Raw genomic sequence first — 17,511 nt, 5'->3', positions numbered from 1 at the left:
GCCATCACCTGTGGTGAGCTAGATAATTGATAAGAAAGGTGTTTCACCACAGGTGATGGCAATCATACATTACCAGGAAAGTACAGGAACAGAGCATTTTCTCCCTCATGGAGAGGGTCAGGTAGGCAAGTATGCCCCAACCTTGAGTTCTGTGGGGAGAAAAGTGCTATATAAATAACATTATTATCATTATTATTATTATCATTATTGTTATTATTATTAATAAATATAAAATCCAGTTTATCCAAACATCTCTCTAAAGAGTTGACACGTTATAAATAATATTTTGTCCATGTTCCACTGACTGGCTGTTCTAATGCTGTAAAGCACTCATTTAGAAAGGGAGTCGACAGTACAGCAAAATAGTAAATTATCTGAAAAAAATATATGTACACTTTTTCTTTAATCATAATATTTTTGTTAAAACATTTCTTTATGAAATTGTAGGCTCGTTGATTAATGTTTACTTTGACTTTCTTGGTTAGGCAAAAAGACCTCGCAGTAAGCTTCCTAGAGCCCTCCGGGGGCTCATGGGTGAGGCTAACATTCGGTTTGCCCGAGGAGAGGGAGAGGAAGCCATAATAATGTGTATGGAAATCATTAGACAAGGTATGCGGTCATGTCATAAGTTTGAAGTTTTAAATCCATGTGTTTGTTCCCAAACCCAGGAAGTAGATCAGAAGCGTACAATCCGCATATTTTGTTACCGCATAATTGTGGAAGTAGCTGAGGTTACACTTTATTATATATACTACTTAAACAGGGTCCAAATTGCAATTTTAATTCTATAACAGTACTGCCATCTATATTTAATACATCGCCTGTCATAGCTTTCTGTTTTCATTGTAACAGCTCCTCTGGCATATGAACCTTTCTCAACGCTCGCCATGATATATGAGGACCAAGGGGACATGGAAAAATCGCTGCAGTTTGAGCTGATTGCTGCTCATCTGAACCCCAGTGACACCGAAGAGTGGGTCCGACTAGCCGAGATGTCTTTAGAACAAGACAACATCAAGCAGGCCATATTTTGCTATGCTAAAGGTATTTTAACATTCTAAAGCTGGTCATACACTGGAGAGATTTCCAGGCAATCCAGCAGACTAACGATTTTTTTGAATGATTGTCATTCAGTGAATGTATCTGAAAGATAATCTACCAACACTCAAAAACTTGCAGAAACGATTGTGATCTTTTGATTTAATCCTTGATGCATGTTCCATCTGTCTGACCATCGTTCTGCAGATTTAATTTCAATAATACCAGTGTACTTTACATCGTGACGTTGAATCTCTCAGTGTATGGAGTTAATAGATGATGTTTTGCAACTTTCAAGTTATTGCACCTTTTTCAGATTGCCTTGAAAATAGTTTGTGTGTGGCCATCTTTAGAAAAACTGATCTGATTTAAGATAGGTATTCACCTGGATGATTTCACTCACGATTCGGCCGTTACGATTTTCAGAATGAATAAAACAATCAGATTTTATCTGCACACACCAATCTTCTATCGTTCCAATCTGAATGGCTGTCTGTCCTAAGGCCATCACAATGGTGACTTCTTGTAATGAACTATCAGTAGAAATGTTGAACTAATAATTGGAAGGTCATACACACTACGAAATGTGCACAATGTTGGCTCGTTATTTATAAGGTCAGATCCAATCATCTGATCCAACAGCTTTTGGAACAATAATTGGCCCTTGGTGCTTCTTACACACTTATTGGACCAGGCAGCTGAAAATCATCCGATCGGCCCAATTATTGCATAAAATGTACCTAGTTTTACTTGTGTTACCTAAGCTTTGAAGACCTGTCAATACAGTTTACTGATATTATTAAACTCAGACCTGCTGTTTGTATGGTTGTAGAGTTTGTTTTGCTGGACATCTTTGGTACAGTGTTTTCTGCGGCAGGGTCCACAGATTATCCACAGGATAACATTGGGATATGATGAAGCGACAGCGGATTTGCACCAACTGGTCAAAGGTTTTCGGCCTCCCAGCATGCAACGGGCCCGTCCATATATCCCCGCCTCCTGGCTCAGATAAATCAGTTTTTTGTTTGGTGCGGCGGGAGCTGGACCATGGTCAAATGGGCTGCTTGTTTTTAGCAGCCATAAGCCTTCTTATTTTATTTTTATATCTTACTATTTTGTTGAGTGATCTTTCTAAAAAGCGTCTTATATGTTCCATAGAAAGATTCGCTCCAACAACTCTCCGCCGGGCCGCGACTACGCTTACCCACGAGTACAGTGCTGTATTGGCGTGCGTCTGTGTCTGATTTACTAGCAGGTCCAGCAGACGTTACCAGGCTGTGGCCGGAGCACGGGGAGAAGGTAAGGCATCTGTTCCGCCTAGAGGACACAGCCGCACTGCTTTGGGAGGAGAGTACCAAACAGTCGCTGACGCGGCTGCCACCTTGGGTGCACCAGCGCTAGCCCTTAGGTATCATAGGCTCCAGGAGTAGTATGAGGCCGCGATCCCTAGGGTTGATGTTAGCAGTGGGGAGTCAGATGCTCTCCTGGTCGTGCCTCACCCCGGTTCATGACCAGTATCCTCCGAGTCTCCCACCATGAACTGTTTTCCTGCTTCCATCTGAGACGCTGTGTACTAAGGGACCCAGACGCAGCATAGGCTGCTGTGTGACTGGTGCGTCAGTGTTCACTTGGGTGTCTGTGTTCACTATAAGTTCACGGAGCAGTGGTGTACACTAATAGCGTCTAGATCCACTCAGCATTTGCAGACGTATTGATCGATCCTGGAAGCGGGGTAAGTCTCCCTGTATCACACTCTACTGCAGGCATTCCCAACCACGGTCCTCAAGGCACACTAACAGTGCAGGTTTTAGTGATATCCAGGCTTGAGCACAGGTGACTTAATTAGCACTTCAGTTATTTTGATTTAACCATCTGTGCTGCAGCCTGGATATCACTAAAACCTGCACTGTTGGTGTGCCTTGAGGACCGCGGTTGGGAATGCCTGCTCTACTGAGTAAGGGTTATACAGCACTAAGTCTCTATCTACCTTTTGAGTACGAATAGTTGGATAGGTGCATGATGCATATGAGTCTGATAATATTACTGTGGTTTCTTTCGCTATGCATCTGAATACGGTTAAAACTTTTATAAAGTAATGCAGTAATATGTTTCTCCTACGTACTTGAAATGTATCTGTAGTTGATGATGTGCTGATATTGCTTATTATACTAATGTATAACATGTGACTGACTGCTAGTGTGATTGCTGACTTTACTATAATTCTGTCAGTTTTTTACTGTCTATTCTGATCATCAATGCTGGTGTATAGCATGGTAGGGTCAGATTGTATGTCACTTTAAAGAGTCTTAAAGTGATTACAGTCACAATTTGTGTAGTACGCTGTGTTGATTATCATGTTTAAGAGTGGCAAAGGTGAGGAAGATACACTCAAAGCAACATCAACACTCATATCATGTTTGTCTTGCAAAGCTGGGTTAACCTCTCAGGATCTGGTTCAGGATGGTTTGTGTGCAAGGCTCATTAAGCTCTGGTTCTGCATACGAAGAGGAGGAGGTAGACCTCCGCTCAGTGGACATAGCTGAGTCAATTAAGGCAATGAGAGCCATTCTGTCCTTAGAAGAATCAGCAGAGCCTGTGTTAAAATCCAAGGCACCTGTGTTTAAACGTCCCAAAACAGTTAAGACTGAGTTTCCTGGGTCAGATCAGCTGACGGAAATCATGGAAGAGTCTTGGGCTACGCCCAGTAAAAAGTTTAGAGTTCCTAGGAAATAGAATTCCAATTATCCTCTTCCAGCTGGGGATTGTTTAAAGAGGGAGGTGGACCCCAAAGTAACTACGCATGTTATTGGATTAGTGCGAAAATCTACATTACCTCTGCCTTCAACATCATTAAATTATGGCACGGATAGGGGAGTGGATGGTTATTTTAAAAAACATTTTTCCCAGTCTGGGGCAGTCATAAGACCAGCCATGGCTTCAGCTTGGATGGCAAAAGCAGTGGCTGCCTGGGCTGATGCATTGGAAGGAGATCTTTCAATGGCATCTAGAGAGCAAAAATCCCATATGGCACATATAAAACAGGTTGCAATGTTCTTGGAAGAAGCAGCATTGGATATAGGTACAATTGCCTCCAGGGCATCAGCTTCAACAGTAGCCGCTTCGCAGATCAGTTTGTCTATGTTCATTTAAAGCTGATTAAGAATCCAAAAAGGTTTTTGGAGTCTCTACATTTCTCTGGAGATATTCTTTTTGGTAAAGAATTGATAGATATTTTGGAGTGAGAAGCAGACTCCAAGAAAGTAAAGTTTCCTTCCACATATAAATTCATACCTAAAATTCCGGCTTTTCGGCCCTTTCCGTCTCAAGGAAAAGCTAAAGAGAAAAGTGATGGCAAACAGCCAGCCCCAATACAAGAAGTCTGGTAAGACTAAAAAGCATTGGGATACCAGAGGACCGGTTGGTAAAACAGAAAATAAGCCATCAGCCTGATGGTGCGGGCCTCCACCTGGGGGATTCCAGGGTGGGGGAGCCGGCTTCTTCAGTTTGCTCAGATCTGGCAGCAGTCTACAACAGATGCCTGGGTGCAGGAAGCAGTATCTCTCGGTTAGGCATTTGCCTTCAAGAAACACCCTCCTTGAAGGTCTTTTTGTACCAGCCCATCTCGGGTAGAGACAAAGGCCAGGGCTTTGCAAGAGGCAGTTCAGAAATTGCTTCAGTCAGGGGTAATCATTCCAGTTCCTCCTGCACAACGAGGACAGGGTTTTTACTCCAACCTGTTTCTAGTTCAGAAGCCAAATGGGTCATTCTGTCCCATACTCAATCTCGAAGTGCTGAACAAGTACATTTGGGTACCTCTGTTTCATGTGGAGACTTTACGTTCCATCATTGGAGCCAGGGGATTATATGGTATCCCTGGATATCTAGGATGCTTACCTATATGTTCCTATAGCACTGTCCCATCAGTGCTATCTCAGGTTCGCTATCCTCCAACAGCATTTTCAGTTCCAGGCCCTACCTTTTGGGTTAGCCACAGCCCCCAGAGTATTTACCAAAATGATGGTGGTAATGGCAGCTTATCTCCGCCAGCAGGGGTTAAGAATTTTTCCATACCTCAACGATCTTTTAATCCTGGCACAGTCTCAGGAATTGCTCCTGTGTCATCTGCAACAGACAATAATGTGTCTGCAGAAGCACGGGTGGCTCATAAATTGGGCGAAATTGTCTCAGCGGATGACTCACTTGGGGGCTGTACTGGATTCAAACCTTCAAAGAGTATTTTTACCTCTGAACAAGATATCCAAACAGATGCCAGTCTCCAGGGCTGGGGAGCAGTGTCAGGAAGGTTTTGTTTCCAGGGGCAATGGACCAAGGAAGAAGGTTGCCTGCCAATAAATATATTGGAACTTCGGGCCATATACATGACACTGATTCAGGCAAAGGACATCTTTCGGGGAAAACCAGTTCAGATATGCTCGGACAATGCAACGGCAGCAGCGTACCGCAACCATCAGGGAGGAACTCGCAGCCAAAAAGCTATGAAGGAGGTAAGTCACACACTAACGTGGGCAGAACTTCATCATCCAGCCTTGTCCATAGTGTTTGTTCCGGGAGTCCTAAACTGGGAAGCGGATTTTCTCAGTCGACACGCCATTCAGGCAAGCGAATGGGCTCTACACCTGAAGGTCTTCCAGACCCTAGTCAACAAGTGGGGGCTGCCAGAGATAGATCTCATGGCGTCCCGTCAGGACAATACAGTTCTCGCATACGGGTCAAGAACAAAGGATCCCAGAGTGATCTTTGTGGATGCCCTGTCGGTGAGATGGGACTTTCATCTGGCCTATGTGTTTTCTCCAATCACCTTATTACCAGGGTGGTGAGAAAGATAAAGCAAAGAAAGGGTGCCGTGATACGAATAGCTCCAGCTTGGCCCAGATGACATTGGTACACAGATCTGCAGAGAATGTCGATGGATGCTTCATTCCTGCTCCCTCAACATCCAGATCTACTGTCCTTGTTGTCACAAACATCTGGATCGACTGTCTTTGACGGCGTGGCTCTTGAGACCTCTATCCTGAAGTCAAGAGTATTCTCACAACAGGTAATTCAAACTATGCTCAGAGCGAGGAAACCTTCGTCAGCTCAAATTTATCACCGAATATGGCAAACCTATATTCATTGGTGCAGTGAACGGAAAATGGACCCTAGGTCCTTCAGAGTTTCCAGGGTCTTAGCATTCCTTCAGGCAGGAATGGATAAAGGTTTGAAGGTGGCTTCCTTGAGAGTGCAAGTGTCAGCATTGACTGTATGGTTCCAAAAGAAAATTGCCAGTTTACAGGATGTGCATACTTATTTTCAGGGAATGCTGCGCATTCAACCTCCTTTTGTTCCTCCTACAGTGCCTTAGGACTTAAGTCTAGTTCTAAAGGCCCTTCAAGTTGCCCGATTTGAACCACTTAATAAAGTGGATCTTAAATGGTTGACAGCTAAAGTTCTCTTTTTACAGGCCATGGCGTCCGCTAAAAGAGTGTCAGGTTTAGGGGCATTGTTATGTCGTCCTCCATTTCTGCTCTTTTATCCAGATAGAGCGGTTCTCAGAACTAAGTCTGGGTATCTTCCCAAGGAGGTGTCTAAATTTCACCTTAACAAAGAAATTGTAGTCCCGGCTTTCCAGGAACCGGGACTTTCTGCGGTAGATGCATCGCTGGATGTAGTCTGTGCCTTAAGGATCTACGTGGATCGTACCAGTGCCATCAGAAAGACCGATTCTCCCTTCATTCTCTACGGATTTCGCAAGAGAGGATGGCCTGCTGATAAGCAGACACTGGTGAGGTGGCTTCGGATGACTCTTTCAGAAGCATGTTCTCATGCTAATCTCCCTGATCCGGCTAATGTCTCTGCTCACTCTACTCGTAAGGTTGGTCCATCATGGGCAGTACAACATGGTGCTTCAGCAGAACAGATATGTAAGGCAGCCACATGGTCTTCCATTAACACATTCATTAGACATTATGCCGTAGATACCTTTGCCTCTCAGGACACTGAATTCGGGCGAAGGATTCTCCTGTCCATTCAGGAGCGTCCCCACCACTAAATTTCCTTGCGAAATCCCAATGTTATCCTGTGGATAACCTGTTGACCCTGCCAGAGAAATATACGTTATGGTAAGTACTTACCGTTGATAACGGTATTTCTCCTAAGTCCACAGGGATCCCACCCTGACGCACCTGATTTCAGGATCCTTTTACTCACTAACCTCTTCCTTCTTGTATGGAAGGGTGTGCATGTGTGTTCTTCTCGCCTGATTAGGGCTATCTATGATGCTACAGCCTTATGCTTTGGGAAAACAACTGATTTGTCTGAACCAGGAAACGGGGATATATGGACGGGCCTGTTGCACGCTGGGAGGCCGAAAAGCTTTGACCAATTGGTGCAAATCCGCTGTCGCTTCATCATATCCCAATGTTATCCTGTGGATCCTGTGGACTTAGGAGAAATACCGTTATCAATGGTAAGTTCTTACCATAATGTATATTTCTGCATTGTACCTTCAAAATGCCAGATTCTGTAAGCAAATGCTAAGAAAATAAAAAAAATTAAAAGCTATTGTAATTGTATACTTAGTAATTTAAGTGTAGACATTTGTAGGATTAAGCTGGGTAGACACTTTTAAGATCACTCTGCTGATTGGCTTAACGCTCTCGATCAGCAGAGCAGTGTATCCCCAGCTTGACCTTCTGTCAGCCTCCTGTTGGCCTGGGGTCAGGAGGATTGGAGGGTGAAGAAAGAGAAAATATGTGAAGATATGCGTGGACTGTACGGTGGGGATAGGAAAGTTTATGCAGGTTATGTGGGCAGTTCCGGAGTTTGTTAAGTTTTCCTGAAGAGGTGAGTTTTCAGGGAATACTTGAAGGTTTGGAGACTAGAGGAGAATCTTATTATGGGTGGGAGAGTATACCACAGAGTGGGTGCAGCCCAAAGAAAGTCCTGCAATCGTGAATTGGAGCGAATAATGAATGTGGATGAGAGACATAGATCTTGTGAAGAACAAAGAGGTCAGGTTGGGAGATATTTTGAGATGAGTGAAGAGATGTACGTTGGTGTAGTTTGGTTAATGGCCTTGTGTATTTGAGTAAAAGTATTTTATATTGAATATGGTAGAATTCAGGTAACCAGTGGAGGGACTGGCAGAGTGGATCCGCAGCTGCATTCAGAATGAATTGTAGTGATGAGAGTCTCTCTTCAGTAAGACCAGTATGAACACTATTGCAATAATTAATGCAGGAGATAATGAGAGCATGGATTACAGTTTTTGCAGTGTCTTGTGTACGTTATGGCTGTATTTTGGATGTTTTTTAGAGGCATGCAACATGATTTTGAGACAGATTGAATGTGGGGAGCAAAGGACAGTTCTGAGTCAAGTATGCCACCCACCTAGGCAGCGAGCTTGTGGGGTAGGATTGATTGTTGAGTTCTCAACAGTGATAGAGATATCAGGTTGGTAACTACTATTGGCCGGTAGAAATATAAGTAGCTCTGTTTTGGAAATATTAAGTTTGAGGTGGCGAGATGACATCCAAGATGAAACAGCAGAAAGGCATTCAGTGACCCTCACCAATACAGATGTTGGCAAATCTGGGTAGGATAGGTAGATTTGAGTATCATCTGCATACAGATGATACTGAAATACAAAAGAGCTGATTAGTTTACCAAGAGATGAGGTATTGATTGAGAAAAGCAGAGGACCTAAGACCGAGCCTTGCGGTACTCCAACTGAAAGAGGTAGCGAAGCGGAGGTGTTTTCAATGAAGCGAAAACTAATACAGTACAAATGTCGCCTGAGATGTTCCTAAATGACACCAAGTCAGAAGTTTAGCACAGAACAACTTAGATCAGTAGCATGTGAAGGGGTTTCAATCAAAACCTATTTAACTTTCATCTACAAACCTTTATGTATATTCTCTTGTATTGTGTTTTTTGTTTTTTCATTTTGTTTTGCTTATGTGGATTGTGAAGAAAAAAAACCCACACTGCAGACTTTGTACACTTGAGCTGTGTAAGCGGGCAAAGCTGTAAATATTATTTTCATTAAGAGATTTGCTTTCACTATGTGTATTTCCATTTTTCAAGGACCTACCAGGCAATTATTATATTATTTCCAAATTTTAGTATAAATGAATCTATGCAGAAAAAGAATACTTGTCTTTCATGTTTTTCAGCACTAAAATATAATCCTACAAATGTCCGTTACTTGTGGGAAAGGTCAAGCTTATATGAGCAGGTGGGAGAACATAAACTGGCAATGGATGGATATCGTCGTATCCTAAATCTGTTGTCTCCTGCTGACGGGGATCGCTTCATGCAGCTAGCAAGAGATATGGCCAAGTAAGTTATTTTATGTGCATGACATGGCTGCACAAAGTGGACATGGGGCATTAACCTGGCTGGAATCCACCACATAATTGGTTTTGTACCTCCTAGGCCATGGGTCTTCAACCTGTGGCCCTCCAGCTGCTGTAGAACTACACATCCCAGCATGCCCTGCCTCAGTTTTAGCATGCCTTAATAGAAAAACTGTGGCTTGGCATGCTGGGATGTGTAGTGCCACCGCAGCTGGAGGGCCACAGGTTGAAGACCCATGCTCTAGGTTTTCTGCGCTAATTACCTTGCCAGACGTTATAGTTTTCCATTTAGATATAAGAACTGAGGAGCCATTACTTGACAGTTTGGTTAAAAATTATTATTTTCTCTTACGTCCTAGAGGATGCTGGGGTCCACATTAGTATCATGGGGTATAGACAGGTCCACCAGGAGCCATTGGCACTTTAAGAGTTTGAGAGTGTGGACTGGCTCCTCCCTCTATGCCCCTCCTACCAGACTCAGTTTAGAAAATGTGCCCGGAGGAGCCGGTCACAGCTAGGGGAGCTCTCCAGAGTTTCCTTAGTGAAAGTTATTTTTTTAGAGTTTATTGTTTTACAGGGAGGCTGTTGGCAACAGCCTCCCTGCAGCGAGGGACTTAGGAGGGGAGCAGTGTCCACCCTGCGGGGTCTGAGCCACTGACTCCACTGACTGGACACTGAGCTCCAGAGGGGATAGATCATTCCCCGCCACAGGGGATCGCTCACCCCAGCAGCATGCCGCCACCCCCTTGCAGAGCTGAAGATTGTGGCGAGTGAGACACTCTGGGAGGCTCAGCAGTACATTGTGCGGCACTGTGAGGGGCGCCCTGAGCCAGCGCCTGCACCCTACACTGGTCACTCAGCCTGTCGGGGTCCTCGGATCTCAGCCAGCATCAATCCTCAGGCCAGTATAATCCTATGAAGAGCGGGAAGACAGAGCCATTTTGGGGCGGAGTTTCTCCTCAGAGTGGACCCAGCAGCGTTCAACGCCATTTTCCTGTCTGTACATCGCTGTCCAGAAAAGAAGCAAGTCCCTGCACAGCAATCTCCAGCTATCTCACGGTACCAGGGGGTTGTAGAAGGGGGTGGGGAGGCTGCAAAACGGCTGTGTAACCTATTAAGGTGCACAGTCAGCGCTCATAAGGGGTCTCCCTTATATGTATAAAAGCGCTGTATGTGGGATGGCTCCAATCTCTGTGTCTCTCTTGCCATTCTTTGGGAGAAACTCTGTCTGTATCCCCTGTGTGTGGAGTGTTTGTGGTCACCAGTAGCAATGTCCAGGGACTCTGTGTCATATGCTGCAGACGATTTGTCCTCTCAAGATGATCCCATTCCATGTAATCAGGATTGCACTGATTTAGCACAGATTCCAGCAAGGGAGCCGGAATGGTTATTCTCTATTAAAAATATGATTTCTCAGATTTCACAGAGGGTTGCACAAAATGAATCTGCTACCCAGGTGCTGCAGAATATGGCAGTCTGGCCCAGTTCTGGTACCTCAGGTCCCCCTGCCTTGTACTCCCATAAGCATTCTTTAGCACAAATTATGCAGGATGACACCGATACAGATTCTGACGGTGATGATGGGGTACAGGGGACAGCATCTCTTGCTAAAGGGGTGCAGTTGATTATGGAGGCTATTGGGGATGTGTTGAATATTAATGATACACCACCCGAGCAGGCTGAGGAGGCTTACTTCGCTGAGAATATGAAAGCCTCGCTAACCTTCCCTGCGTCAAAAGAATTAAATGCTATTTTTGAAAAGGCTTGGGAAAACCCTGAGAAAAATTCCAGATCCCTAAGAGGGTTCAGGTGGCATTTCCTTTCCCTGTTGAGGATAGGAAAAAATGGGAAAACCCACCTATTGTTGACGCGTCAGTATCCAGACTTTCAAAAAAGGTGGTGTTGCCAGTTTCGGGATCTACCGCCTTAAAAAGGGCCGGCTGATCGTAAGATTGATAATACGTTCAAATCCATGTACACGGCTTCAGGGGCTATACCGCGTCCCACTATGGCCAGTGCTTCGTTTCCAAAGCTATAGTAAAGTGGTCTGGCACCTTACTTGAAGATTTGGATACTATGGATAAGGATGATGTTGGCTTATTTTTGCGCAACATTCAGGATTCAGCTGGATTTCTGGTGGAATCCATGAAAGATCTGGGTTCCATGGCTGCAGGAATTTCTTCCATGTTGGTCTCAGCGCGGCGAGGACTGTGGCTACGTCAATGGTCTGCCGACACAGAATCCAAGAAAGTGTGGAGTCCCTACCGTATACAGGTCATGCTCTCTTTGGGGAAGCGCTAGATGCGTGGATTTCCACGGATACAGCGGGTAAGTCTCCCTTTCTTCCCTCAGCTGCTTCGAAGAAACCATTTTTTTCACCTACATCACAGCCCTTTTCGGACTACGAAGCCCAGAAAGGCCAGGCCGTCCAACACCTTTTTTCGGGGAGGTAGGCCCAAGTCCAAGAGACCCGCTACGGCAGGTTCCCAGAAACAGAAACCTATTTCAGGTACACCAAAGTCCTCTGTATGACTGTGGACTGCTGGTCCCGAAGGTGGGGCCGGTGGGAGCGAGACTCAGGCAGTTCAGTCACTTCTGGGTGTCATTCGGCCTGGATCCTTGGGTGCAAGATATTGTGTCCAAGGGGTACAGGCTGGAGTTTCAAAATCTCCCACCTCAACGATTTTTCAAATCAGGTTTACCAGCTCAGCTGGCAGACAGGATGGTCCTACAAGCCGCCGTCCCTAAGTTGGTGGAGTCACAAGTAATTGTGCCCGTACCACCTCATATGCACAACAAGGGTTACTATTCGAACCTTTTCATGGTACTGAAACCGGATGGTTCAGTCAGGCCCATTCTGAACCTAAAGTCACTGAACCTCTTTCTGAAGGAGTTCAAGTTCAAAATGGAGTCTCTAAGAGTGGTGATATCAAGTCTGGAAGAGGGGGAATTCCTGGTATCCCTGGATATCAAGGATGCGTACCTCCACATTCCGATCTGGCTGCCGCATCAGGCGTATCTCCGCTTTGCCTTGTTGGACTGTCATTTCCAGTTCCTGGCCCTGCCATTCGGCCTCTCAACGGCACCGAGGGTATTCACTAAGGTGATGGCAGAGATGATGGTTCTCCTTTGCAGACAGGGGGTGAACATCATTCCATATCTGGGCGATCTGCTAATAAAGGCATCGTCCAGGGAGAAACTATTGCGGTCCATTGCTCTCACGACCGATCTTGTCAGTGTTCACGGTTGGATTCTGAACCTTCCAAAATCACACTTGGAACCATCCCCCTTTCTGGGGATGATCCTTGGCACGGAAGTACAGAGGGTATTTCTTCCACTGGAAAAAGCGTTTGTGATACAAACAATGGTCCGGGATGTCCTGAAGCCAGCCCGGGTGTCGGTTCATCAATGCATTCACCTTCTGGGAAAGATGGTGGCCTCTTACGAGGCTCTCCAGTACGGAAGGTTTCATACTCGGTCCTTCCAACTGGATCTCCTGGACAAGTGGTCAGGATCTCATCTGCACATGCACCTGAGTATTCATCTGTCGCCAAAAGACAGGATTTCGCTCCTCTGGTGGCTCCAACTACCTCACCTTCTGGAAGGCTGCAGGTTCGGGATTCAGGACTGGATCCTTCGAACCATGGATGCAAGCCTCCGGGGCTAGGGCGCAGTCACTCAAGGGGAGACCTTCCAAGGAACGTGGTCAATTCTGGAAGTCGGCCGTCCGATCAACATTCTGGAATTAAGAGCCGCGTACAACGGTCTTCTTCAGGCGGCCCATCTTCTAAGGAATCGGGCCATTCAAGTGCAGTCGGACAACGTAACAACAGTGGCTTACATAAACCGATGGGGCGGAATGAAGAGCAGAGCTGCCATGGAGGAGGTAACAAGAATCTTCCTTTGGGCAGAAAAACATGCGTTGGCGCTGTCACCAATCTTCATTCCGGGAGTAGACAACTGGGAAGCAGACTTCCTCAGCAGACACGATCTCTGGGGTCTCCATCCGGAGGTGTTCAAAGACATAACAGACCTTTGGAGATTAACCCAACATGATGGCCTCTCGTCTCAACAAGAAGCTTTGACGTTATTTTTTCTGATTGAGGGACCCACAGGCAGTGGCAGTGGACGCCCTGGTGTCTCCGTGGGTGTTCCATGTGTTTCCACCACTCCCACTCATCCCAAGAATCCTAAAGCTCATGTGGAGAACAAGGGTTCAAGTGATCCTCATTGCTCATTGGCTGAGAAGGAATTGGTACGCAGACCTTCTGGATCTACTACAAGAAGAGCCGAGGCCCCTTCCTCTTCGAGAGGACCTGCTGCAGCAGGGGCCGTTCGCCTATCAGGACTTACCACGGCTACGTTTGACGGCATGGAGGTTGAACGCCTGATACTAGCTCGGAAGGGCATTCCGAACAAAGTTTATTCCTACCCTGATACAGGCTAGGAAAGGAGTAACGTCTAAGCATTACCATCGTATTTGGAAAAAAAGTGTCCTGGTGTGAGTCCAAGAGGCTTCCTACGGTGGAGTTTCAACTGGGATGGTTCTCTTCCTGCAGGCAGGAGTGGATATGGGCCTGAGGTTGGGATCTGTGAAGGTCCAGATTTCGACCCTATCCATTTTCTTCCAGAAACAATTGGCTGCCCTCCCTGAGGTTCAGACCTTTTTGAAGGGAGTTCTGCACATCCAGCCTCCCTTTGTAACGTGGTGTTAGTTTCTCTAGTCTGACTGGTTTGAGCCTCTGCAAAGGTAGAGGTCAAGTTTCTTACGTGGAAGGCTGTCACTTTGTTGGCCTTAGTTTCTGCTAGACGTGTGTCGGAGTTGGGGGCTTTGTCTTGTAAGAGCCCCTACTTGATCTTCCATGAAGATAGAGCTGAGCTCCGGAACACGTCAGCAGTTTCTACCGAAGGTTGTGTCGGCATTTCATATCAACTAACCTATTGTGGTGCTAGTAGTTGCTACTGACTCCTCAATTTCATCTAAGTCCTTAGATGTGGTAAGGGCTCTGAAGATCTATGTGTAGAGGACTGCTCATCACAGAAAATTGGACTCTCTCTTTGTCCTATATGATCCCAAGAAAATTGGGTGTCCTGCTTCTAAGCTGACTATCTCTCGCTGGATCAGGTTCACTATCCAGCATGCGTATTCTACGGCGGGATTGCCGTGTCCTAAGTCTGTTAAGGCCCACTCTACTTGTAAGGTGGGGTCTTCCTTGGCAGCTGCCCGGGGTGTCTCAGCATTACAACTTTGCTGAGTAGTAACTTGGTCTGGGTTGAACATGTTTGCAAAGGTCTACAAGTTCGATACTTTGGCCTCTGATGATCTGAAGTTCAGTCAGTCAGTCAGTTTTGCTGAAGCCTCCGCGCTCTCCCTCCCGTTCTGGGAGCTTTGGTACATCCCCATGGTACTAATGTGGACCCCAGCATCCTCTAGGACGTAAGAGAAAATAGGATTTTAATTACCTACCGGTAAATGCTTTTCTCGTAGTCTGTAGATGATGCTGGGCGTCCGCCCAGCGCTTAGTTTTCCTGCAGTTGTTATCTGGTTCAGTACAACTTTGTTGCTAGTTATGTGCTGCATTATTACTTGGTAAGTAATGTTTCAGCTGTTGCTAAAGTTTTTCAAGCTTGCCAGCTTGATGTGCCTTGTATGTCTGAGCTGGTATGAATCTCGCCACTATCTGTGTATAATCCTTCTCTCGAAGATCTCCGTCTCCTCGGACACATTTTCTAGACTAAGTCTGGTAGGAGGGGCATAGAGGGAGGAGCCAGCCCACACTCTCAAACTCTTAAAGTGCCAGTGGCTCCTGGTGGACCTGTCTATAACCCATGGTACTAATGTGGACCCCAGCATCTTTTACGGACTACGAGAAAAGGATTTACCGGTAGGTAATTAAAATCCTATTATCACTGGAGTTAAAATAACCTGTCCTGATCTTACGGGAGTCAGTTAGCTGTTCAATAGTTTGGAAGGTTGTGACACTGACAGGAAGATGTGTCAAGATGTTTAGTAGGAAATGGGGAGAAGCAGGAAGCCACCAATGAAAGCTATAAAGTGAAGGAGCGGACTCCCCCCAACAGCAGATATGTTAGTATTCATTCTAGCACCCAGCAGCTAATCAGTGAGATGGGCATATTTTAAAATTGAAGGGCATAATTTCCATGTGATGTATAGCTTACTGTAGTTGTAGCTATTCAGAACATATAACATTTTGCCTTTAAAAATTAAAATATGCGATGGGGTTAGTGATGTGATGACTTTTGGTGTTAATAGCACCGCTACACAAAACATAGTTCATAGAATCAACTACTGTAGTTATAAAGCAGCATGGGTATGTTTGGAAATGCTAAGTCTTTTTTTTTTTCTTCCAAACCATTAACAGAGGAAATCAGGACTGTGGAAACACATTGTACAGTATTTCCACACATATGCAGAGCATTACGCCTCTTGAGATACATTCGCCTCCACTTCAGCAACATACGCACCTGATTTGTTACAAGTCATAATCAGTGTTTAGTGGCACTAGGTGTATATGCACATAATTGCTTTTCTCCACGAGTACCTTACTGTTACTAAACTATGGGGATGTAGTTCATGTACTGGCTGTCGGGATCAAGCCAGTAAAATGCAAGCGGACGGAATACCGACCGCTTCCTGATATTCACACTCGGGTGGTGGGTCCACACCACCACCTGAGGGAGGGCTTCCGGTCATTAGGTCGACAGTCATTAGGTCGCACTATTGGTCGACATGCACTAGGTTGGCATGGTCATTAGGTCGACATGAGTTTTTCAAATTTTTTTCATTTTTTTTACTTTTTCATACTTTACGATCCACGTGGACTACAATTGGGAGGCACCTTGCCCGAAGCGAGAAAACAACACCAAAAAAAGTACAAAAAATGTAAAAAAAAATTTCCATGTCTACCTTTTTCCATGTCTACCTAATGACTGTCGACCTAAATCTTGTTGACCTAATGACCCATACCCTGAGGGAGAACTCTCCACTGGGCCCGAAGCGTGGCGAGCCCATGATGGGACTCACTGCGCTGGCTGCCGGTATTGCGGCTGGCAGGATTCCGCTGTTGGGATTTTGTACCCAAACTATGGCTAGGACACTTTTCCACCTTTGTTTTGCCTCTCTGGTTGTTAGGTTTGATATGTGCAAAATGTGTGCTGGTCTGCATAGGCATGCATGCAGATGTTTATATTCTGAGCACAAGCAGAGCAAAATCTCATAAGGCAAATTGTAGTAATATCATTGCCACTGTCTGCAGGTAGTTTAAGGGTTAATGCTGAATCTAACAGAAGATACATTCATTTTTATAGCTAGACAGGACTGGAATCCAGCCACAGGATACAGATAAGATTGTCAACTTGTAGTAATACTCTGCCTCATTTCCACTGTCTGCAGGTAGTTTAAGGGTTAATGCTGAATCTAACAGAAGGCACTTGACTTTTTATAGCTAGACAGGTCAGGAATCCAGCTCTGCAGGATACAGATAAGATGGTCAGCTGGGTTTATTGTGTAGGTCTACAGATGCTAAGATCTACTATTGCTTTTGTAGCTAAAGGACGTTCAGTTAAAGTTTATGGCATCACCAGATGCTGTCTGGAGACAACAGTGATGGCATCCAAGCGCCTTGTTTACAGAGAACAGGTGGCATTGCTAAAATGGTAAATAATGTATCAATCGGAAAGTGAAATGAGTATATGCATGGAACAATCTAAAATACCTTAATTGTAATAAAACATCATAAAACATAAACACTTTATCCCTGTTTTCCTCTGCCAAATATGAGATCCGCTGATAACTGTAACAGCTTGCAAGGTAGTCATTAACACTTGTCACAATATAATAAACAATCAGATAAACATTCTTAATCTTCAAAGCGTAGCCTGTTTCCAAGATAATGTGTAGAATTCTAGTGTGGCATAACTAGAAACGTTTTGTGCATGACATTGAGCTATACCAGCGGTTCCCAAACCTTTTTGAATCACGGTGCCCTAGAGTATCACAATTTTCTTTGCGACACCCCTAGGCCAAAAGTTTCTCATTGAGAAATTTGGAAAGAAATATCAGGATTTTGGTACTTACCGATAAATCCCTTTC

The 17,511-nt window shown here is 45.1% G+C and overlaps 1 protein-coding gene across 5 annotated transcripts in view; it reads left to right on the top strand.

Annotated features, from left to right (window-relative positions):
- Positions 1–17,511, top strand: part of GTF3C3 (general transcription factor IIIC subunit 3) — a 343,614-nt gene that overhangs the window by 77,727 nt on the left and 248,376 nt on the right. For all 5 annotated transcript variants that reach the window (XM_063936927.1, XM_063936928.1, XM_063936925.1 and 2 more), the window contains exons 5-7: positions 486–609; positions 853–1,044; positions 9,216–9,381. In XM_063936927.1, coding sequence (XP_063792997.1) covers positions 486–609; positions 853–1,044; positions 9,216–9,381 — 482 coding nt within the window. The remainder of the gene's footprint in view (positions 1–485; positions 610–852; positions 1,045–9,215; positions 9,382–17,511) is intronic.

This window comes from Pseudophryne corroboree, chromosome 8, assembly GCF_028390025.1.
Source record: "Pseudophryne corroboree isolate aPseCor3 chromosome 8, aPseCor3.hap2, whole genome shotgun sequence".
NCBI lineage: Eukaryota > Metazoa > Chordata > Amphibia > Anura > Myobatrachidae > Pseudophryne > Pseudophryne corroboree.
This window is presented reverse-complemented; position numbering and strand designations above follow the sequence as displayed.